We start from the raw sequence: 16,944 nt of genomic DNA on the forward strand, positions 1-16,944 counted from the left end.
TTTTTGAAGTGTTTTGTTATGACGGAATATTTTTTCAGTATGTTATTTGTTGGGATTTGGCATGGATTTGTGATCCGCAATATGCTAACAATTCCAAGAAACTATATTTTTTTTAGGCAAAAGCTTCAAGCGTGAACTAAAAGCTTAGAAAAAATCTACAGCTAGTTTGTAGCCTAGTTTCACGTGGTTTTCACCAAGCTTTCACAGTTTCCATCCGATCTATTTGCGATTAAACTCTTTCAATAAAATGTTTACGATTGACGTAAAAAAATAGACGTATGTTGTCATTTAAACGCTAATCCTTTCCTTCCTTAATTTAAAAGATTAGATCACTTAAGATTTTAATACTGATTTCCTTTAGAGTTAAAAGTACCTAATATGTGTACTTTGTCTAAAATACGATACTCAATGATGCATCGTTTTTGGAATCGTACGAACTACCGTTCAGTAACAGCTTGCAAACCTCGCGAGCCTCCATGCCCGCCTCCTGAAGCAAAGAAGCAAATCAGTCAAAACTGGGTAAGCTACGGTTTCGACTACGAGAACTGCCAGGACGATTACAATTATCACCACGCATCTTACTTCTTTACTATTACCTTGTGCATAATCTTTGGTGGGTTTGCTTGGGTGTACGCTCCGGACGTATGTCTGAGGGACTGGGCGCAGAGAGAAGCTTTTCTTGAACTCCGGCGCCGTGAGGCAGGCGGTATGCCCGCCATAGACCCTAACTATGTCCCCAGCGGTCAAATCAAGCTTCCTAGTGAACAACAAATATGCGATATGGATATTGAAATCGTAATATAATTTGTTGTAATCAACAGAACGTTAGCTTGTTAATAAAAACATACTACCTTATAAACGGTTTTTTAAATTTCGCTTGTTTACTCCTGGAAAATATCTTAAACCTTAAACGAATTAAACTCAGGCAAAGTGTAAACTGCCAGTAAAAACCGTTTGCCCATCAGCCGACAACTCTCCCATGCGGCCGTAAGCCGCTGCCAGGCGTTATCGCTCGCAACTGTCAAACTGTAGCCGGCTTACTTGAGGGCTCCATTGAGATTACTCACGCCTGTACGGCTGACGGTTGCTATGGTGCTCATTCTAATTTAGACTATGATATTCAAGACAACAATTAAATACTATTATTATTTTATAACAATATATTTACTTATTACAAGGTTAGATGCACGTTAGATGGCAGTCGCTTTCGTAAAAGCTAGTGCCTACGCTAATTCTTGGGAGTAGTAGCCAAGCGAACCCCATGATCAGGCAAAATTCCGGAACAACGCGAGGAAGATGATGATATTTACTTAATTTTTAAAATACTTAAGCGTTTGCGAAAACATGGCACATTTAAAAAACAGTTTGTACCTAGGTATAGAAACTTTCTATCCCTCTATTGCTACTCGAGATACTTTATTTTAACCAGGATACTATCAAGATATCCGAAACTATGGAAGATATTGTATATCTAAGAAATTATAATGAAATAACTATTATGATTAATTTTGTCTATTATAAATAACTATTATGATTAATTTTGTCTAAGATCAATGTTGGAATATACTAATCAAGTCCTTAAAATGTTTTAATTAGCAGCGGTCACCAACTGGCAAAGCGTTCGAAATAGGAGATTGTAATGTCGAACTTCACTTGACACGAATGGAATTTCTCGGAACGAAACGAAAATGAAACAATATTTGTTATTTACCCTCTCTTTTAGTGAAGAAAAACATCGTGAGGAAACCGGACTAATGCTAACAGCCCAAGGCCACATTTGCGAGTCGTGGTAATAAGTCGGTAAAATATTAGTTAGATTATATGCAAGTCGGTTTAAAAAAAGTTAGTGTTAGTTTATTGTCTTTACAAAAATAAATATATCGGCGCTGTTGTCATGCCAAACTCTTTGTTTATTTTTCACCAGTATAGGCGTGCCTTTGGATCACACAAGAATACTTTTATTCTTGTATGATTCGAAGGAGTTTCGTATGGTACTCTCAAAACCTACAGAATAAAAAGCGGCCAAGTGCGAGTCGGACTCGCCCATGAAGGGTTCTGTATTTAGGGGATTTATGACGTATTAAAAAAAAACTACTTACTAGATCTCGTTCAAACCAATTTTAGAAGTGTGCATGGTAATGTATATCATATATTTTTTTTAGTTTTATCATTCTCTTATTTTAGAAGTTACAGGGGGGGGGGACACACATTTTACCACTTTGGAAGTGTCTCTCGCGCAAACTATTCAGTTTAGAAAAAAATTATATTAGAAACCTCAATAAAATTTTTGAAGACCTATCCATAGATATGGGTTTGATGAAAAAAAAATTTTTTGAGTTTCAGTTCTAAGTATGGGGAACCCCCAAAAATTATTGTTTTTTTTTCTATTTTTGAGTGAAAATCTTAATGCGGTTCACAGAATACATCTACTTACCAAGTTTCAACAGTATAGTTCTTATAGTTTCGGAAAAAAGTGGCTGTGACATACGGACGGACAGACAGACAGACAGACGGACAGACAGACAGACATGACGAATCCATAAGGGTTCCGTTTTTTGCCATTTGGCTACGGAACCCTAAAAAAAATAAGTGGTTCTGAGCTACATTACCAATTGACAGTCTATAAACAAATAATTTGTTCAGCATCATAGTTTACGTGTATGTATAAAATAGAATAGGTAATTATTAATATTAATTAGATTAATTAATAAGATAATTGAATTTAATATAAATCGATAGCCTCCCTCGGGATCCCTTGTATATTCAAAGCCAACAATTTAATAATTCCTTAGCTATTTAAACTGTACTACGTCAGGACAGTTTAACACTTAACACCTTATTAATAAGGTGTATAGTAAGGTTTTCGTAGGTTGGTTACTTCAAATGATGGCCTCTGTCAGGCCGCTGTGGAGATGTAGTGCAGGGTGTCAACCTCGGCAGGGGATTGCGTCTGTGAGGCGTCAACCTTATCTATGCTTAATAAATTAACAAGCCTTATATATTATATATGTCCTAGGAATCCAGAATCTAATAATAATTATATTAAAACCAATACGCCCAATGTTATTCGAGAATTGACAACAAGGGTTAAATTACTTGTAATAATACAATTCAAATTGCCGTTTGTTTTGGATAGAATTGGTTTATTTTCGTATACTTAGAAATCTATTAAGTACATTTCGAAATGTTATCGATCAAAATTTTGCAGTTAAAACAATCTTCAATAATTATAAGATTTATAAGTATTCAAGAAGTACAGTAATCTGATTGCTTCTCTGCAGAGGAGGCCAGCAGGCGTCTTGCTTAATTAATTTTCACAAGTTTCCAATTCAATTTCTTGTCTGGTAAGATTTACTGTAATAATTACTCCTGATGTTTCCCAAAATTAATATTAATTTTAAATGATTGAATTTTGTATAATAGAGAGTTTAGACGTGTACAGTCAGCAGCAGAAGTTGCAAAGAGGGCTGGGTGTTCAAAAGGATCTTGACGCGACTTAATTGTCAAGAGAATAAGAACGTGTCAATGTAGTTTTGAACACCTCGCACGCTTAGATGCTAACTATACCTACTTATAATCTAGTCTTCAAATTGCGAGGACACTTTACAGAATAAATTCGCCATACATTATATGTTAGTTTATTATTTACTAACGACCTGGCCTAATTGAGCTTACTGTGGGACTTAGTCAATCGTTTAATAATGTCTTATAATATTTATTTACTCATAATATTTTTCTTTTATGTGTATTTATATGTTTCTTTTTGAACATAAATATTATTGTTGTCCATCGCAATAAATAAAAATCCAGTGGCGTGACAACGCTGTCGATAAGAAGGATCATCTTTGGCGCGTACAAGATAAATCTTAGTTCGGCTCAAGACAGGAATTGACGAGTAGGTATAATTTTCTGTTCTTTAAAAGGTATTTCAATTGTTATCTAGATCAGTCAGTTTACTTTACTGATAACAGTAAAATAAAATAAATAAATAATTAATAAAACTTAAATAAATCCCAAAAACGAATGTATGTCAATGTCCATAATGATTGACTAGGTCCCTTATGTATATGCTTTATTTCACTTCTTTAGTCCTCTGCAATGACAAAACGGGTTTTGATGCCAGTGTTGAAATAATATAGAAGTAATTATCAGAATTTTGGTGATCGGGTGTTTTCTCGCCCGTACGCGCCTGTAGCGCCTTTAGCGGCGCAGGCGTGAGTGAAATGCAAGCGATGGCCGACCGTCAAATCGCATAAAATGGGACGCCATTAATTTCCAATTCACACTTCGACAAGCACGCCAGAGATATAGAGTGGACACAACTTTTCAATATTTAAAAAGGAGTTGCTAAATACGAACCATTTTTTGCATTTTGTTGCTTTTTTTCTACACTGAACAACATAATTTCACACTGTTTATAGTCTTACATGAGACAAAAGAATGTTCAATAGTTATAAAAAGTTAATTAAGTAAAAATAAATTAAATAAAAGCATACATCAGGTTTAAACGTACCTAATTCTAATATTAACAACATCATGAGAAAGTCAAAACCGGTAACACCAACCAAACCAAGTAAGTATATATATTATTTAGGACTATCTGTCTTTCTTGAAACTAATCTAAACAGACAAACTAATAAAGCAAGGATGTCCCAGGGATACGGCCCGATTCGAACTTTAAGATACGTCAAATATTACGTCTAGATACGGTTTTGTTTGAAGAAACGTCACTTTTGACACTGACATATCTAATCCATATCGTAGACGTACGTATCTGTTCCAATCGGGCCGAATGTCACTTTAAGAATGCTAAGTTTAACGGCGCCAGGTCTCCGTGGTTAGAAAAGACACATACATAATTATTATAAGAAATAACAGCAGAACGTTAATTTTCTCCTCTGTTAACAAGGTACCACAGTTTCCAAGAAACTTTAAGTTTACAAAGTTGAACATTGGTTTTAAGTTCGGTACCTACCTTCAAATACTTCAATTTACAATGTGCCAATTAACAGTTCAAAACTCTTACCGTGTCGAAATAATAAAGTCCCTACCTAACCTTCACAGGAAACATGTCTTGTGGTTTAAAAAAGTTACTGACCAACCGCTAGAAAAACTATCTGCATTTTTAAAGATGTTAAGGCGGGATTCCACCAGTGTGCGGCACTGTGCGGCACAAGCATTTTTGAACTGAATATACTTGTGCTGCACAGTGCCGCACACTGGTGGAATCCCGCCTTAACAAAATAATGATGCTTTGTTGCGAAAATTCGGAACTGTCATGCTAAACACGTTGCCCCATCTATCTCTCATAAATCGTCGGACATTCAAAATAACAGTAATCTCCATAATTTGGACGACGAATGGAAATTTCAGTAAGTAGGCCGCGTTTGACGTCCGATGAAAACGTTCAGATTCATGAATTATTACAATTATTGATTACTCGGAATAATTCTCAACTACCGATAATTTTTAGGCTTTTTGACGGTTTTCTGTGTTTACTCATTATTATGTGGACCGGAATATTGTTTCACTCTACTTTCCATACAATTGTAAAGTAGGTCTGTGTACATTTTGTGTGTTTAGTATGGATAATAGGTATAGGCTGAGCCCCTATCAAAACTTAAAAGTCTTAAAACGTCTTACGCTACGGCTTACGTAGGCGAACAACGCGCGAACGCGGCGCGGCGCGGCGAGGATGAAACAAACCGTTGATACGTATACTTAGGTGTGTCCTACTCGTGAGTGAGCGATTTAGACGCGAAGCGGCGCGGCGCGGCGCGCCGCGTTCGCGCGTTGTTCGCCTACGTAAGACGTAGCGTTACGGGCAACAAAGGCATTGAAGTAGTTACTGACATCGACATTTCGATAGAGCATGTAAATGATCTCATCGGCGGCCGGTGTCGGCTCGCTCGGACCATCTCAGGGGAACTGTGAATGTGTCAAACTAGTCCAAGTGAGCTTTAACATAATGGTTTAGTTAAATTGAACCGGGATCATTTACATTCAGATGGATATAATGTTAGGTAATATCTTGGTAAACTTGTGAAAACGTGCTTCATAATATTTAAATCGGCACACAATGTATTGAACCGTTGATACAAACAACAACTCGCCAAGTGCATACACATACATGTTATCGCTGTACTTAATATCAGTCGCGTCGTTTATTGCTACATTTTTAAAATGAACAGTTATGTTTGATGGCAGTAGAGGCCTTAAACTTTTATATACCTAAGTTAAAACCTTCTTATTCTTCTTATTCTTATTCTGTTGATTGATTAACTACATCAATTTATGTTAGATTAGACACTCGTTACGCATTTAAAAACGAACAAACAATGTTTTCACTTCTCATACTCAAAAAGTGCACCTTTATGTCGTGCGTAGACGACATAAAAACGCATTTTATGCTCTAGAGCATAAAAGTAAAATTTTCTTCTAAGACTAAGGTAATCGGTCTTAACAGCCAAACAGTTAAAACATATTGCACAATTTTACTGAGCAATAAAATTGTGTAGATGATAAAACTTGTTATATTATTTTATTTTTGCTACAATTTATTAGAAATCCGTATTTTCTGTCATTAAATTTAGTAAATCACATAAAATAGGAGTCGATTATCGTTCAAAAATGCTCCGAAATGTTTGACTTGGCAGAAAACCAAGCGTCTGAAACTCTGATGACATGTTAAAAATTAAAAAAAATTTTAAAAGTTACCTGGCGGGAATTGGTTATGTATTATGTTCTTTCGCTTTACGACAATTTCGTGGTGTAAATTGCCGTGAAAAATGTGTTTTATTTTCCTCGCAATCGAAGTGAAAAGCAGAGTGTACAACAAGGGCATAAATGTCCATTTTTACCCTCGTCTACTATTTTGGTCTTCGCTTCGCTCGGACCAAAAAATTGCCTCTGGTGAAAATGGGTCACTTTATGTCCTTGTTGTACAATCTACTATTGTGTCCTTGTAATAAAACGGCTATTTTTGTGAAGTTAGTTTGTGCTGTCGGCAATCAGTTCAACGTCGGCTTTTGATGAAATCAATGCCATATTTTCAAACTTGTGATTCAAACAATACTGTAAAACGTTGTACAATACACGTGCAAATAGCTAATTTGCCATCTACTATAGATAAAGGTTTAACGAATCGGTACTAGACAACTAAAACGTTGTCACTAAAATGGCAGAGTATTCGTATTACCATTTGATTGCAGAGTACACCTAATGCCAGTCTGCTTCCCTGCGTCGGTTTTAGTTTCGTTAGTAAAGTTAGTTCTTGTTACAGACAATAGACAGCGTAAGAGCGAAACTTGTCCTATGAGCGTTCATATTGCGTGACTAGCTCAATAGAATAAAAAAAAATCGTCGTCTAACCACAGAACAAGTTAGAATGGCGATGCGAGCAGGGTACGTGTCGCCGCCGGTTTTGAGCAAACGCTCGCATGCTACTCGCCCGCGCTGACCGAAAACGAAGTAAACATGCCTTTTTGCGCCACAATAACCTTCAGATTAAGAAGCCAGACATCAAATCTGTCTAAAGGAGGCGTATCTATTCACCAAGCACACAAGTTTTTACTACCGTTGCGTGAGTGTTAGTAAATGTGGAGAGGAACGAGCGGCGACACCGGTTCCGATACTAACTACGCGCGATAGCCATTCTAACCTCTTTAATAATGTTCTGTGCGTCTAACAATGTAAAAAGCTTATTAATCAATGACCAGCTGGTGACGATTATATTTTTAAGTCAGACTGTTAATTTCAGTATTTTTTTATATTTAAAACTATTAAAAGCAACCTTATTGGGTAAACTTAGATTCAATGTATGCACTTTATAAATGAATGTATTTGTGTTCTTCGAGATACACGACAAGATTTTAAAATAAAACCAGATCGCTATTAGGAATTTGTAAATTTAAATAACCCATTCAAAATTTAAATAACCAGTTTAATATCCAAACATTTCCAAAGTTATTACGCTTTTTTCAGTTGGTTTTCTTAGTAAAATTTAAACTGCTGCGTCTAATATTTCAGAAGGTAAATATTGGAGCCTGAGTACTCGAGATGGAAGGGGATTAAGGCTCAAGTCTCTAGTCCCGGGTGATTTGGAACCGATATTGCCGGTGTAGATATACACGTTCCATAGCTATGTAAATACTTTGTATCTTAGGCGGTGCTAGGTAAGGAGCTACATATCTATGAAAACTTTTTATGTCATAATTGTAAATATTAGTAGGTACCCAGAGTGTACATTTCAATGGATAGCGTGACGTGACGTACGCGTTTGCGTTAAGTCTCATTTTGTATGGGTTTGAGCTTCCAGAACGGCCCGCTTGGCGCGCTGTTCGAATTCCCATAAAAATGAGACTTAACGAAATCGAAAACGCGTATGTCCAACGCCATTGAATTAAATTTACACTAGGGGTTCAGATAAGATTTCTTTATTGTCAAAGGTGTGTTGATACATAGGTCTTATAACTATCACAGAAGTCCATCAGCTTGCCCATTTCGGGCATAAATTCGGCTTCATTTAAAAAGCTAATCCATAAATATTTTTCAAATGCCGACATCAGGTAACGTTTAGGTATGTCCCGTTTAAAATAATAAAAAACTATAACTGTGTCAACAATGTAACACGGAGTCATCTTGTCAAGCTTTGATCTTCGTTCTGTGTTGCGACGCGACATGCAATATAGCGAAATTGTACGAGTCGAGATCGAGACCTACTAGTACTGCCACTGTCACGTGGAGCACTCGAGCAGACGAATTACCTAATGGTAAGCGATTACTGTCGCTTATGGACACCCGCAACCCGGTTGTACGCGCGTTGCCAGCCTTTAAGATGGGACATACATTTTCAAATAAAGATACATCGGAAAAATAACAGGTAAGAAGTCGAATGCTAATCAATTTTGTAATATTTGATTAACTGTCTCAGCTTCGTTACCCCACTCACTCTGTCCTTTAAAAAATGCTTTAAGCGGTCGCCCCTCGTCATAGTAAACTGTCAGCGTCAATCGCTCGTAGCGTGATTTTTATGACACAAAAAGCTACAGCTAAAGCTTTGTATAACAGCTGGCTTTAGTAAAATGTAGCTACGTACATACCTACATTACGTTTAACCAATATCCACCTTTACGTAAACAACACATTAATATGGCATGAAAGAACGGCACAACCTAAACTTTCCCTGTAGGAACAAAGTCAGTTGAATATTGAGCGACAGCAAAAGACGTCGAAATATATTATTTCTCTCGGATCAAACGTACCTAGCTGTAATCTCTTCTTTGTGAATGTGAAGTAAGGCTCAACCAACCTCTTACCTGCTTATCAGAAAATATCCTTTTTCAGTTTTAGGCAGAGAATGCAAGGTGAAATTTCCATTGTTTAAGTCTATTATAACTAAAACTTGACATATTTTTACAAGTTTTCATTTAAGTAGCAATGTAGCTTGATCCTATATAGGTACAAGCATACTGTAAGTTAGAAGATGTTGATGTCAACTTTAGCCAGTCTTCTCCGAGACCACGGGGACAACGCCGTCTTCGAAACGTCGGAGGTAAATCTTAAAACTTAAGTAGATACGCGATTAAGTCCCGTTGTACAATTTAATAATTTTTGAATGTTTTCATCCCCAGCGACCACCATAGTTAAACATAAATATATATATAACTTTATAATTATGTACCTACATCTAGTTATTGGCAAATATCCTATTTATCTAATGTCCAGAATATGATGATCGCATTTGTATGGTCTACCTATCTTATTTACTTAATTTTTAGGGTTCCGTACCCAAAGGGTAAAAACGGGACCCTATTACTAAGACTCCGCTGTCCGTCCGTCCGTCCGTCCGTCCGTCCGTCCGTCCGTCTGTCACCAGGCTGTATCTCACGAACCATGATAGCTAGAAAGTTGAAATTTTCACAGATGATGTATTTCTGTTGCCGCTATAACAACAAATACTAAAAACAGAATAAAATAAAGATTTAAGTGGGACTCCCATACAACAAACGTGATTTTTGACCGAAGTTAAGCAACGTCGGGCGCGGTCAGTGTAGTTTTTTTGCTTGTTTTGCTCAATTTTTTGTTGATGGTGCGGAACATTCCGTGCGCGAGTCCGACTCGCACTTGGCCGGTTTTTTTGTTATAAAGTAACGTTGACGATGGCAGGAGATGAATGCGAGACCATTAGGCTTACTAAATTTTATCTAATCATCGTTATTACCATCATCATATTTCCTTGTTAGCTTTCTGTTTGTTTTGTTCTTCAATTTCGAACCTTCTAGTGAATAAATGTATACTGAAATACTGATACAGTACACTATACATATACAGATACTCGCGGGCGACGTAGGGCCCATAGATTTAACAGCGACGGCGTTTGCATTCATTGTAATTTTAAATGTTCACACAATTTAAATAAATAAATTAGGGAACTTAATTGTGCGAAATGAATCAAGATTAAGCAAATCTGTATAATCGCACTGACGCGTCTGTATTTTGATTGGTTTTATTAGGGCGAGCGAAGCGAGCCCTATCACTATTCGACAAACTATGCATTCTTGTGGTACACTTTACGGAAAAACTATCGCACTTATAGGTTTGAAATTTAACATAGTAATTTAAATTCATGTCTAGATGTGTTATCAAACATAAAAATATCATTTTATAAACCTAAAAAAATAAAATAAAGGAAAAACACTTTGTATTACTACTAGCGCCATCTGTTAGAAAAATTATGAATTAAAATTCGTGCTAATGTACTATGTGCTAACAACGATGAATACAAAATAGGGTTAAAATTTTAGATTCTGACTTTTCTGACCCATCTCGACCGCTCGGTTTGATTCCCAATTTAGCAATTAAGTTTCTCTGAATACTGGAACATTCAATCTTGCTGTATATTCACTGCGGAGGTCAATTTACTCGCATGTTTTGTGACGCCGATGAACTGATCAGTCATGTTGTGTTAGCAAACTTAAATCGGGTATTTTCAGTTCGAGAAACAGTTTTAGTGTTACTATTGCTTGGAACAGCCAAAATTATAAATAAAGATAAGCATATTAGGCCGTGATTTAGGGCCGATACAGACGGACTACAACCCGACTGCAACTTGTATGAAAACTGCACGCCGACTGCACGCCAATTGCAACGTCGGCGTGCAGTTCAACAAAATGACCCAGAACCCTGGCAGTACCTAGTGGAACTCAGGTTTGGTGCAACATAGGCACACGCTGTTTTAGTAATTCGACACGTCTTGATGAGCACTTGGGAGAGCAGTACGATAGAGCTGATGCTGAACCCTGGCTGTACCTAGCGGAACTCAAGTTCGGTGCAACATATACACACACTGGGTTGGACATCCGACTCGTCATGATGATCACTTGGTAGAGCAGTACACAAGATAGCTGATGCTGAACCCTGGCAGTACCGAGTGGAGCTCGGGTTTAATACAACATATGCACACGCTGTTTTGGTCATCCGACTCGTCTTGATGAGCACTTAGGAGAGTAGTACCCAAGATAGAGCTGATGCTAAACCTAGTAGAACTCAGGTTTGGTGTAACATAGATACACGCTGTTTTAGACATCCGACTCGTCAGAATGAGCACTTGGGAGAGCAGTACCCAAGATAGAGCTGATGCTGAACCCTGGCAGTACCTGGAACTCAGGTTTGGTGCAACATAGGCAAACGCTGTTTTGGTCATCCGACTTGTTTTTTTGAGCACTTGGGAGATACCCATAATAGAGCTGTAGCTGAACCGGGCAGTATTTAGTGGAACTCAGGTTTGTCGCAATATAGGCACACGATGTTTTGGTTATCTCACTCGTCTTGATGAGCACTTAGGAGAGTAGTACCCAAGATAGAGCTGATGCTTCAGGGTTCACCCTGGCAGTACCTAGTGCAGCTCGAGTTTGGTGCAACATAGGCACACGCTGTTTTGGACATCCGACTCGTCATGATGATCACTTGGTAGGGTAGTACCCAAGGTAGCTGATGCTGAACTCTGGCAGTACCTAGTGGAGCTCGGGTTTTATACAATATAGGCACAATCTCTCACGATAGAGCTGTTTCGATACTCACGATAGAGCTGTAGCTGAACCCTGGCAGTATTTAGTGGAACTCACGTTTGTTGCAACATAGGCACACGCTGTTTTGGACATCTCACTCGTCTTGATGAGCACGTAAGAGAGCAAATTATACGTAAGTTTATCTGCGGAGCAGCATGATTACCGCCAGTAGGTGTCCAGACGGGATAGTTTTACGCTCAATTGTGTGGTGTGGACGCATAAATAAATTCAAGGACATTGGCTCGCTGACCAACATTATGTAGGAAGGCTTCCTTGCAAAAAGTACTGGGCGACCGTGTACGATGTAGTAAGCGCTAATGAAATTGTATATTACGTGTGGATGATATTGGCAATTTGATTTTTTCGTCTGCACAGGTTTCTAATGGACAATTAGAAGCGCGGAAGCGCTGGTGGCCTAGCGGTAAGAGCGTGCGACTTGCAATCCGGAGGTCGCTGGTTCGAACCCCGGCTCGTACCAATGAGTTTTTCGGAACTTATGTACGAAATATCATTTGATATTTACCAGTCGCTTTTCGGTGAAGGAAAACATCGTGAGGAAACCGGACTAATCCCAATGCGGGCCTAGTTTACCCTCTGGGTTGGAAGGTCAGATGGCAGTCGCTTTCGTAAAACTAGTGCCCACGCCAATTACTGGGATTAGTTGCCAAGCGGACCCCAGGCTCCCATGAGCCGTGGCAAAATGCCGGGACAACGCGAGGAAGATGATGACAGGTTTCTAATGGACAAAGTAAAAGTTGTAACAGACAGGCGTACCGGACAGCGCCCGGGGTCCAAATAGTAGGTAAGTATATTTCTATTTGCTCTCACTTATCGATCGAACATGGAACAAGACTCAAACTGGATCAAAGTCGCGGTCCGGTACGTTTAGGTAGAAAAACTCCGCGAGCCCTTACAAAGCTCTGCTTTTTGCTAGTGTAAAACCTTTACCGATCCATAGAATTAATACAGTTAATGGCGGAAGATCGTATTAAGTTAAACTGAAGAAACAAACTTACAATTACCTAGCTATCATGAGATCATAAGTTATGAGTTAATTATGAGATATAACATGAAGAGAGAACTGAGATAAGTAAATAGTAAGTAATTCAAAGAATCCAAATTCTTTTAAAAGAAGAGATAAGTACTTGTAACACATAGTTTGTTCCACTACTTTTGATGCTGACTACCTATCGAGGATGTAAATCAGTTGCTTAAATGACAGCAAGTTCTTTGAGAAAAGAAGAATTTCTTGATCTTGTAACCGCTGTCGTCGATACATGACCGAAAGTGACAGTGTAAAGGACGCCTTCATAAATTATATCAGGTTTAAAAATCGAGTCATGTGGAAAGAGAAGAGTCGTTTAATATAAGGGGCCTAATATACATTCCCCGACTCTTCTCTTTCCGAACAGACTCTAAATGTAGGCCGGAAAAAAATTAAGTACCTATTACAGTTATATTTATAATGATACAAATACTGGCATGGAATTATTAATTAGATTTTAGCAATATCAGTTTAGTTAGATGTGTACAATAAAATCTGTTTGCGTGCTCCTAAATCTAATCTACCTAACCTTTGGAAACGTAAGTGTTTGCATTTATATACACACATTCCATCGTTTGTATTTTGATTAAATCTTGCGAAATTGCTCCTTTCATGTGTCAACGTCTTAACTAAATCAGGCGTTGCTAATACTAATAGTAATTAGTATTAACTATGTAAATTATCAAGCAATCGCGTTATGTAACCTTAATAAAATAAATAAATAAATATTAGGGTATCACAGATTAACCCCGCCCGAAACTAAGCAAAGCTTATTATGGGTGCTAGGCGACGATATACATACTTATATAGATAAATACACAGTTATATACATATGAAACACCCGTGACTCAGGAACAAATATTTGCGTTCATCACACAAATAAATGCCCTTCCCTTTCAAACCATTTTCAAACCAATTTATATACGTAAACGGGACGACACTACAGAGTTGTCACTTTTTAGGGTTCCGTAGCCAAATGGCAAAAAACGGAACCCTTATAGATTCGTCATGTCTGTCTGTCTGTCTGTCCGTCCGTCTGTCCGTCTGTCTGTCCGTCCGTATGTCACAGCCACTTTTTTCCGAAACTATAAGAACTATACTGTTGAAACTTGGTAAGTAGATGTACTCTGTGAACCGCATTAAGATTTTCAAACAAAAATAGAAAAAAAAACAAACAATTTTGGGGGTTCCCCATACTGTGAACTGAAACTCAAAAAATTTTTTTTCATCAAACCCATACGTATGGGGTATCTATGGATAGGTCTTCAAAAATGATATTGAGGTTTCTAATATCATTTTTTTCTAAACTGGATAGTTAGCGCGACACTTCCAAAGTGGTAAAATATGTGTCCCCCCCCCCTGTAACTTCTAAAATAAGAGAACGATAAAACTAAAAAAAATATATGATGTACATTACCATGCAAACTTCCACCGAAAATTGGTTTGAACGAGATCTAGTAAGTAGTTTTTTTTTTTAATACGTCATAAGTCCCCTAAATACGGAACCCTTCATGGGCGAGTCCGGCTCGCACTTGGCCGCTTTTTAATGTCTACTCTTTTTTGCCAAGCTGTATATATATTTACTTGACGATACCTTGTACTTTTGGTTACCCCCAATATACATTATAAACGTATCGTAAATCATACGGACATAATATGTTGAACAAAACACAATTGATATATTATTTCAATATTCAATTAAATTATGTTCTAAAGCCAGCGCCAGCAGAAGTTTATTCTTATTTTATTTACGTAATTATTTTGTTCCTTTAGTTGTTGCAATTACTGTGTCTCGTGTTAACACATTCACTGCCACCGACGCACATGTGCGTCGACCGTCATACAAGTTTGTTGCTAGGCCACGCCCTCTGGCAGTGAATGCGTTAAACATGTAGGTAAAAAACGCTGTGAGGGAAAAACGAAACGCTGGATAAACAAAATAAGTAACAAACAAAATGGAAAGTTTTTTATACTTAAGTAATAATCTAAATGTCATATCCGTATCTGGTAATTTGCGGAACAGAATCTGGTCATATGCGTATCTGGTTATCTGCGTATTTGGTAATTTACGAAATGCACATCTGGTCATCCGCGTATAAGGTAATTTTTGGTTTCTGGCACAATGCGTCTGAAGGCATATTAAGCATGATGGCAAATTAAAATTGTATTAAATGATTTCTCATTATAAAAATACTTATTTTAATTGTTTGCGTCACATAAAAATAACCTTTTTTATTTATTATCTATTCTGACCTCCTTGTCGGGTTTTCAAATTTACGGCAAGGTGGACCAAAGAATTAGATGAACCATAGAATTAGAATAGACAAGAACAACTGTCAATCTTCAAAAGTGCGACCAAAAATGAAATGCAAGTGTGTGCGTAAATTGTCTATGTGAGATCAAAAATAGTGATGTCATGTTACAACATATTAATAATCTGTCGGTGTTTGATTGCTTTATCGACTACTTTTTCAAATGTGTTATTTTAAACGTTAAAATTCTACGACATTATGATGTATAAAATAACACCTGCACTGCGTGTGCTATCAAAATCGTTACAGCCTTATCTTAGTCTAACTCAGCGGTTCTCAATCTTTTTTTTTTGACGGAACCCTTTTGGAAAGCGAAATACTTGATGGAACCCTACAATAAAACAATAGTTTTTAGAAGTGTATTTTTTTATTAATAAGCATAATAATTATGCTTATTTTATTATTCTAAATTCTTGCGGAACCCCTGCAGGGGTGTCGCGGAACCCTAGGGTTCCGCGGAACACACTTTGAGAATGGCTGGTCTAACTCTTACTGTGTTGGAAAGTGAAGTTTAAATTTACTGCTAAACATCTGCACCTTCAAAAAGGTATAACAATCGTTATTATTTGAAGTCGGTTATAAAGGTTAATATCTTAATTATGTCTTGTGAAGAAATGATTACATAGCTATTAATATACCGACAAGTTATCGATACTGTCATCTGAACATTTTGTCAAGCCCTAGCGTAAACTAACAGTTTATGTTTTTACACAAAATATTTTAAATTATTGAGTAATATGATAAAATATTAGCACACAAAGGAAGAAAAACTTATAATCAACTGTATAAACCGGCTTCTTACACTTTTTATGCTGTTAATTTGACAAAATATCGTTAAGAAAATTTCGCTCGGAATATCATTATTCCTCTGAAATAAGTATTTGCTAGGTTTATTTGGCCCCGTGACACTGAAATCCGGTACACTACAAGACACTATCTTCATTGTATTACTTTATCAAATAGTTTTCTTCCGAATTTGTGTATATTTTTCAAATTGAAAATTACGGTGATACGCTCTTGGCCGTCCGCGGCCGTCGTCAAACTCAAAAATGGTCACGTTTTCTCATTTGTAGTCTGACTCTTTCGCACTCATGCGATGTTCATATACGTGATGGCTTCCCTTTCGCACACTTCAGCTGTCTGTCAAGCGCGAGCGCGAAAATGACAAGTCTGTGAGATGAACAAGAACAACTGTCAATCTTCAAAAGTGTGACCAAAAATGAAATGCAAGTGTGTGCGTAAATTGTCTATGTGAGATCAAAAATAGTGATGTCAAGTTACAACATATTAATAATCTGTCGATGTTTGATTGCTTTATCGACTACTTTTTCAAATGTGTTATTTTTAACGTAAAAATTCTACGACTTAACATAAGACGTATAAATAACACTTGCACTGCGTGTGCTATCAAAATCCTTGCAGATTTATCTTAATGTAACTCTTACTGTGTTGGAAAGTGAAGTTTAAATTTATTGCTAAACATGAGCACCTTCAAAAAGGTATAACATTCGTTATTATT

At 37.2% G+C, this 16,944-nt stretch overlaps 1 protein-coding gene across 1 annotated transcript; it reads left to right on the top strand.

The window, feature by feature from the left end:
- Positions 1–411: 411 nt before the first annotated feature.
- Positions 412–804, top strand: LOC134656312 (NADH dehydrogenase [ubiquinone] 1 beta subcomplex subunit 11, mitochondrial-like). Its single transcript, XM_063511824.1, has one exon. The coding sequence runs from the start codon at positions 412–414 to the stop codon at positions 802–804; it is 393 nt and encodes a 130-aa protein (XP_063367894.1).
- Positions 805–16,944: the final 16,140 nt, after the last annotated feature.

This window comes from Cydia amplana, chromosome 2, assembly GCF_948474715.1.
Source record: "Cydia amplana chromosome 2, ilCydAmpl1.1, whole genome shotgun sequence".
Taxonomy (NCBI): domain Eukaryota; kingdom Metazoa; phylum Arthropoda; class Insecta; order Lepidoptera; family Tortricidae; genus Cydia; species Cydia amplana.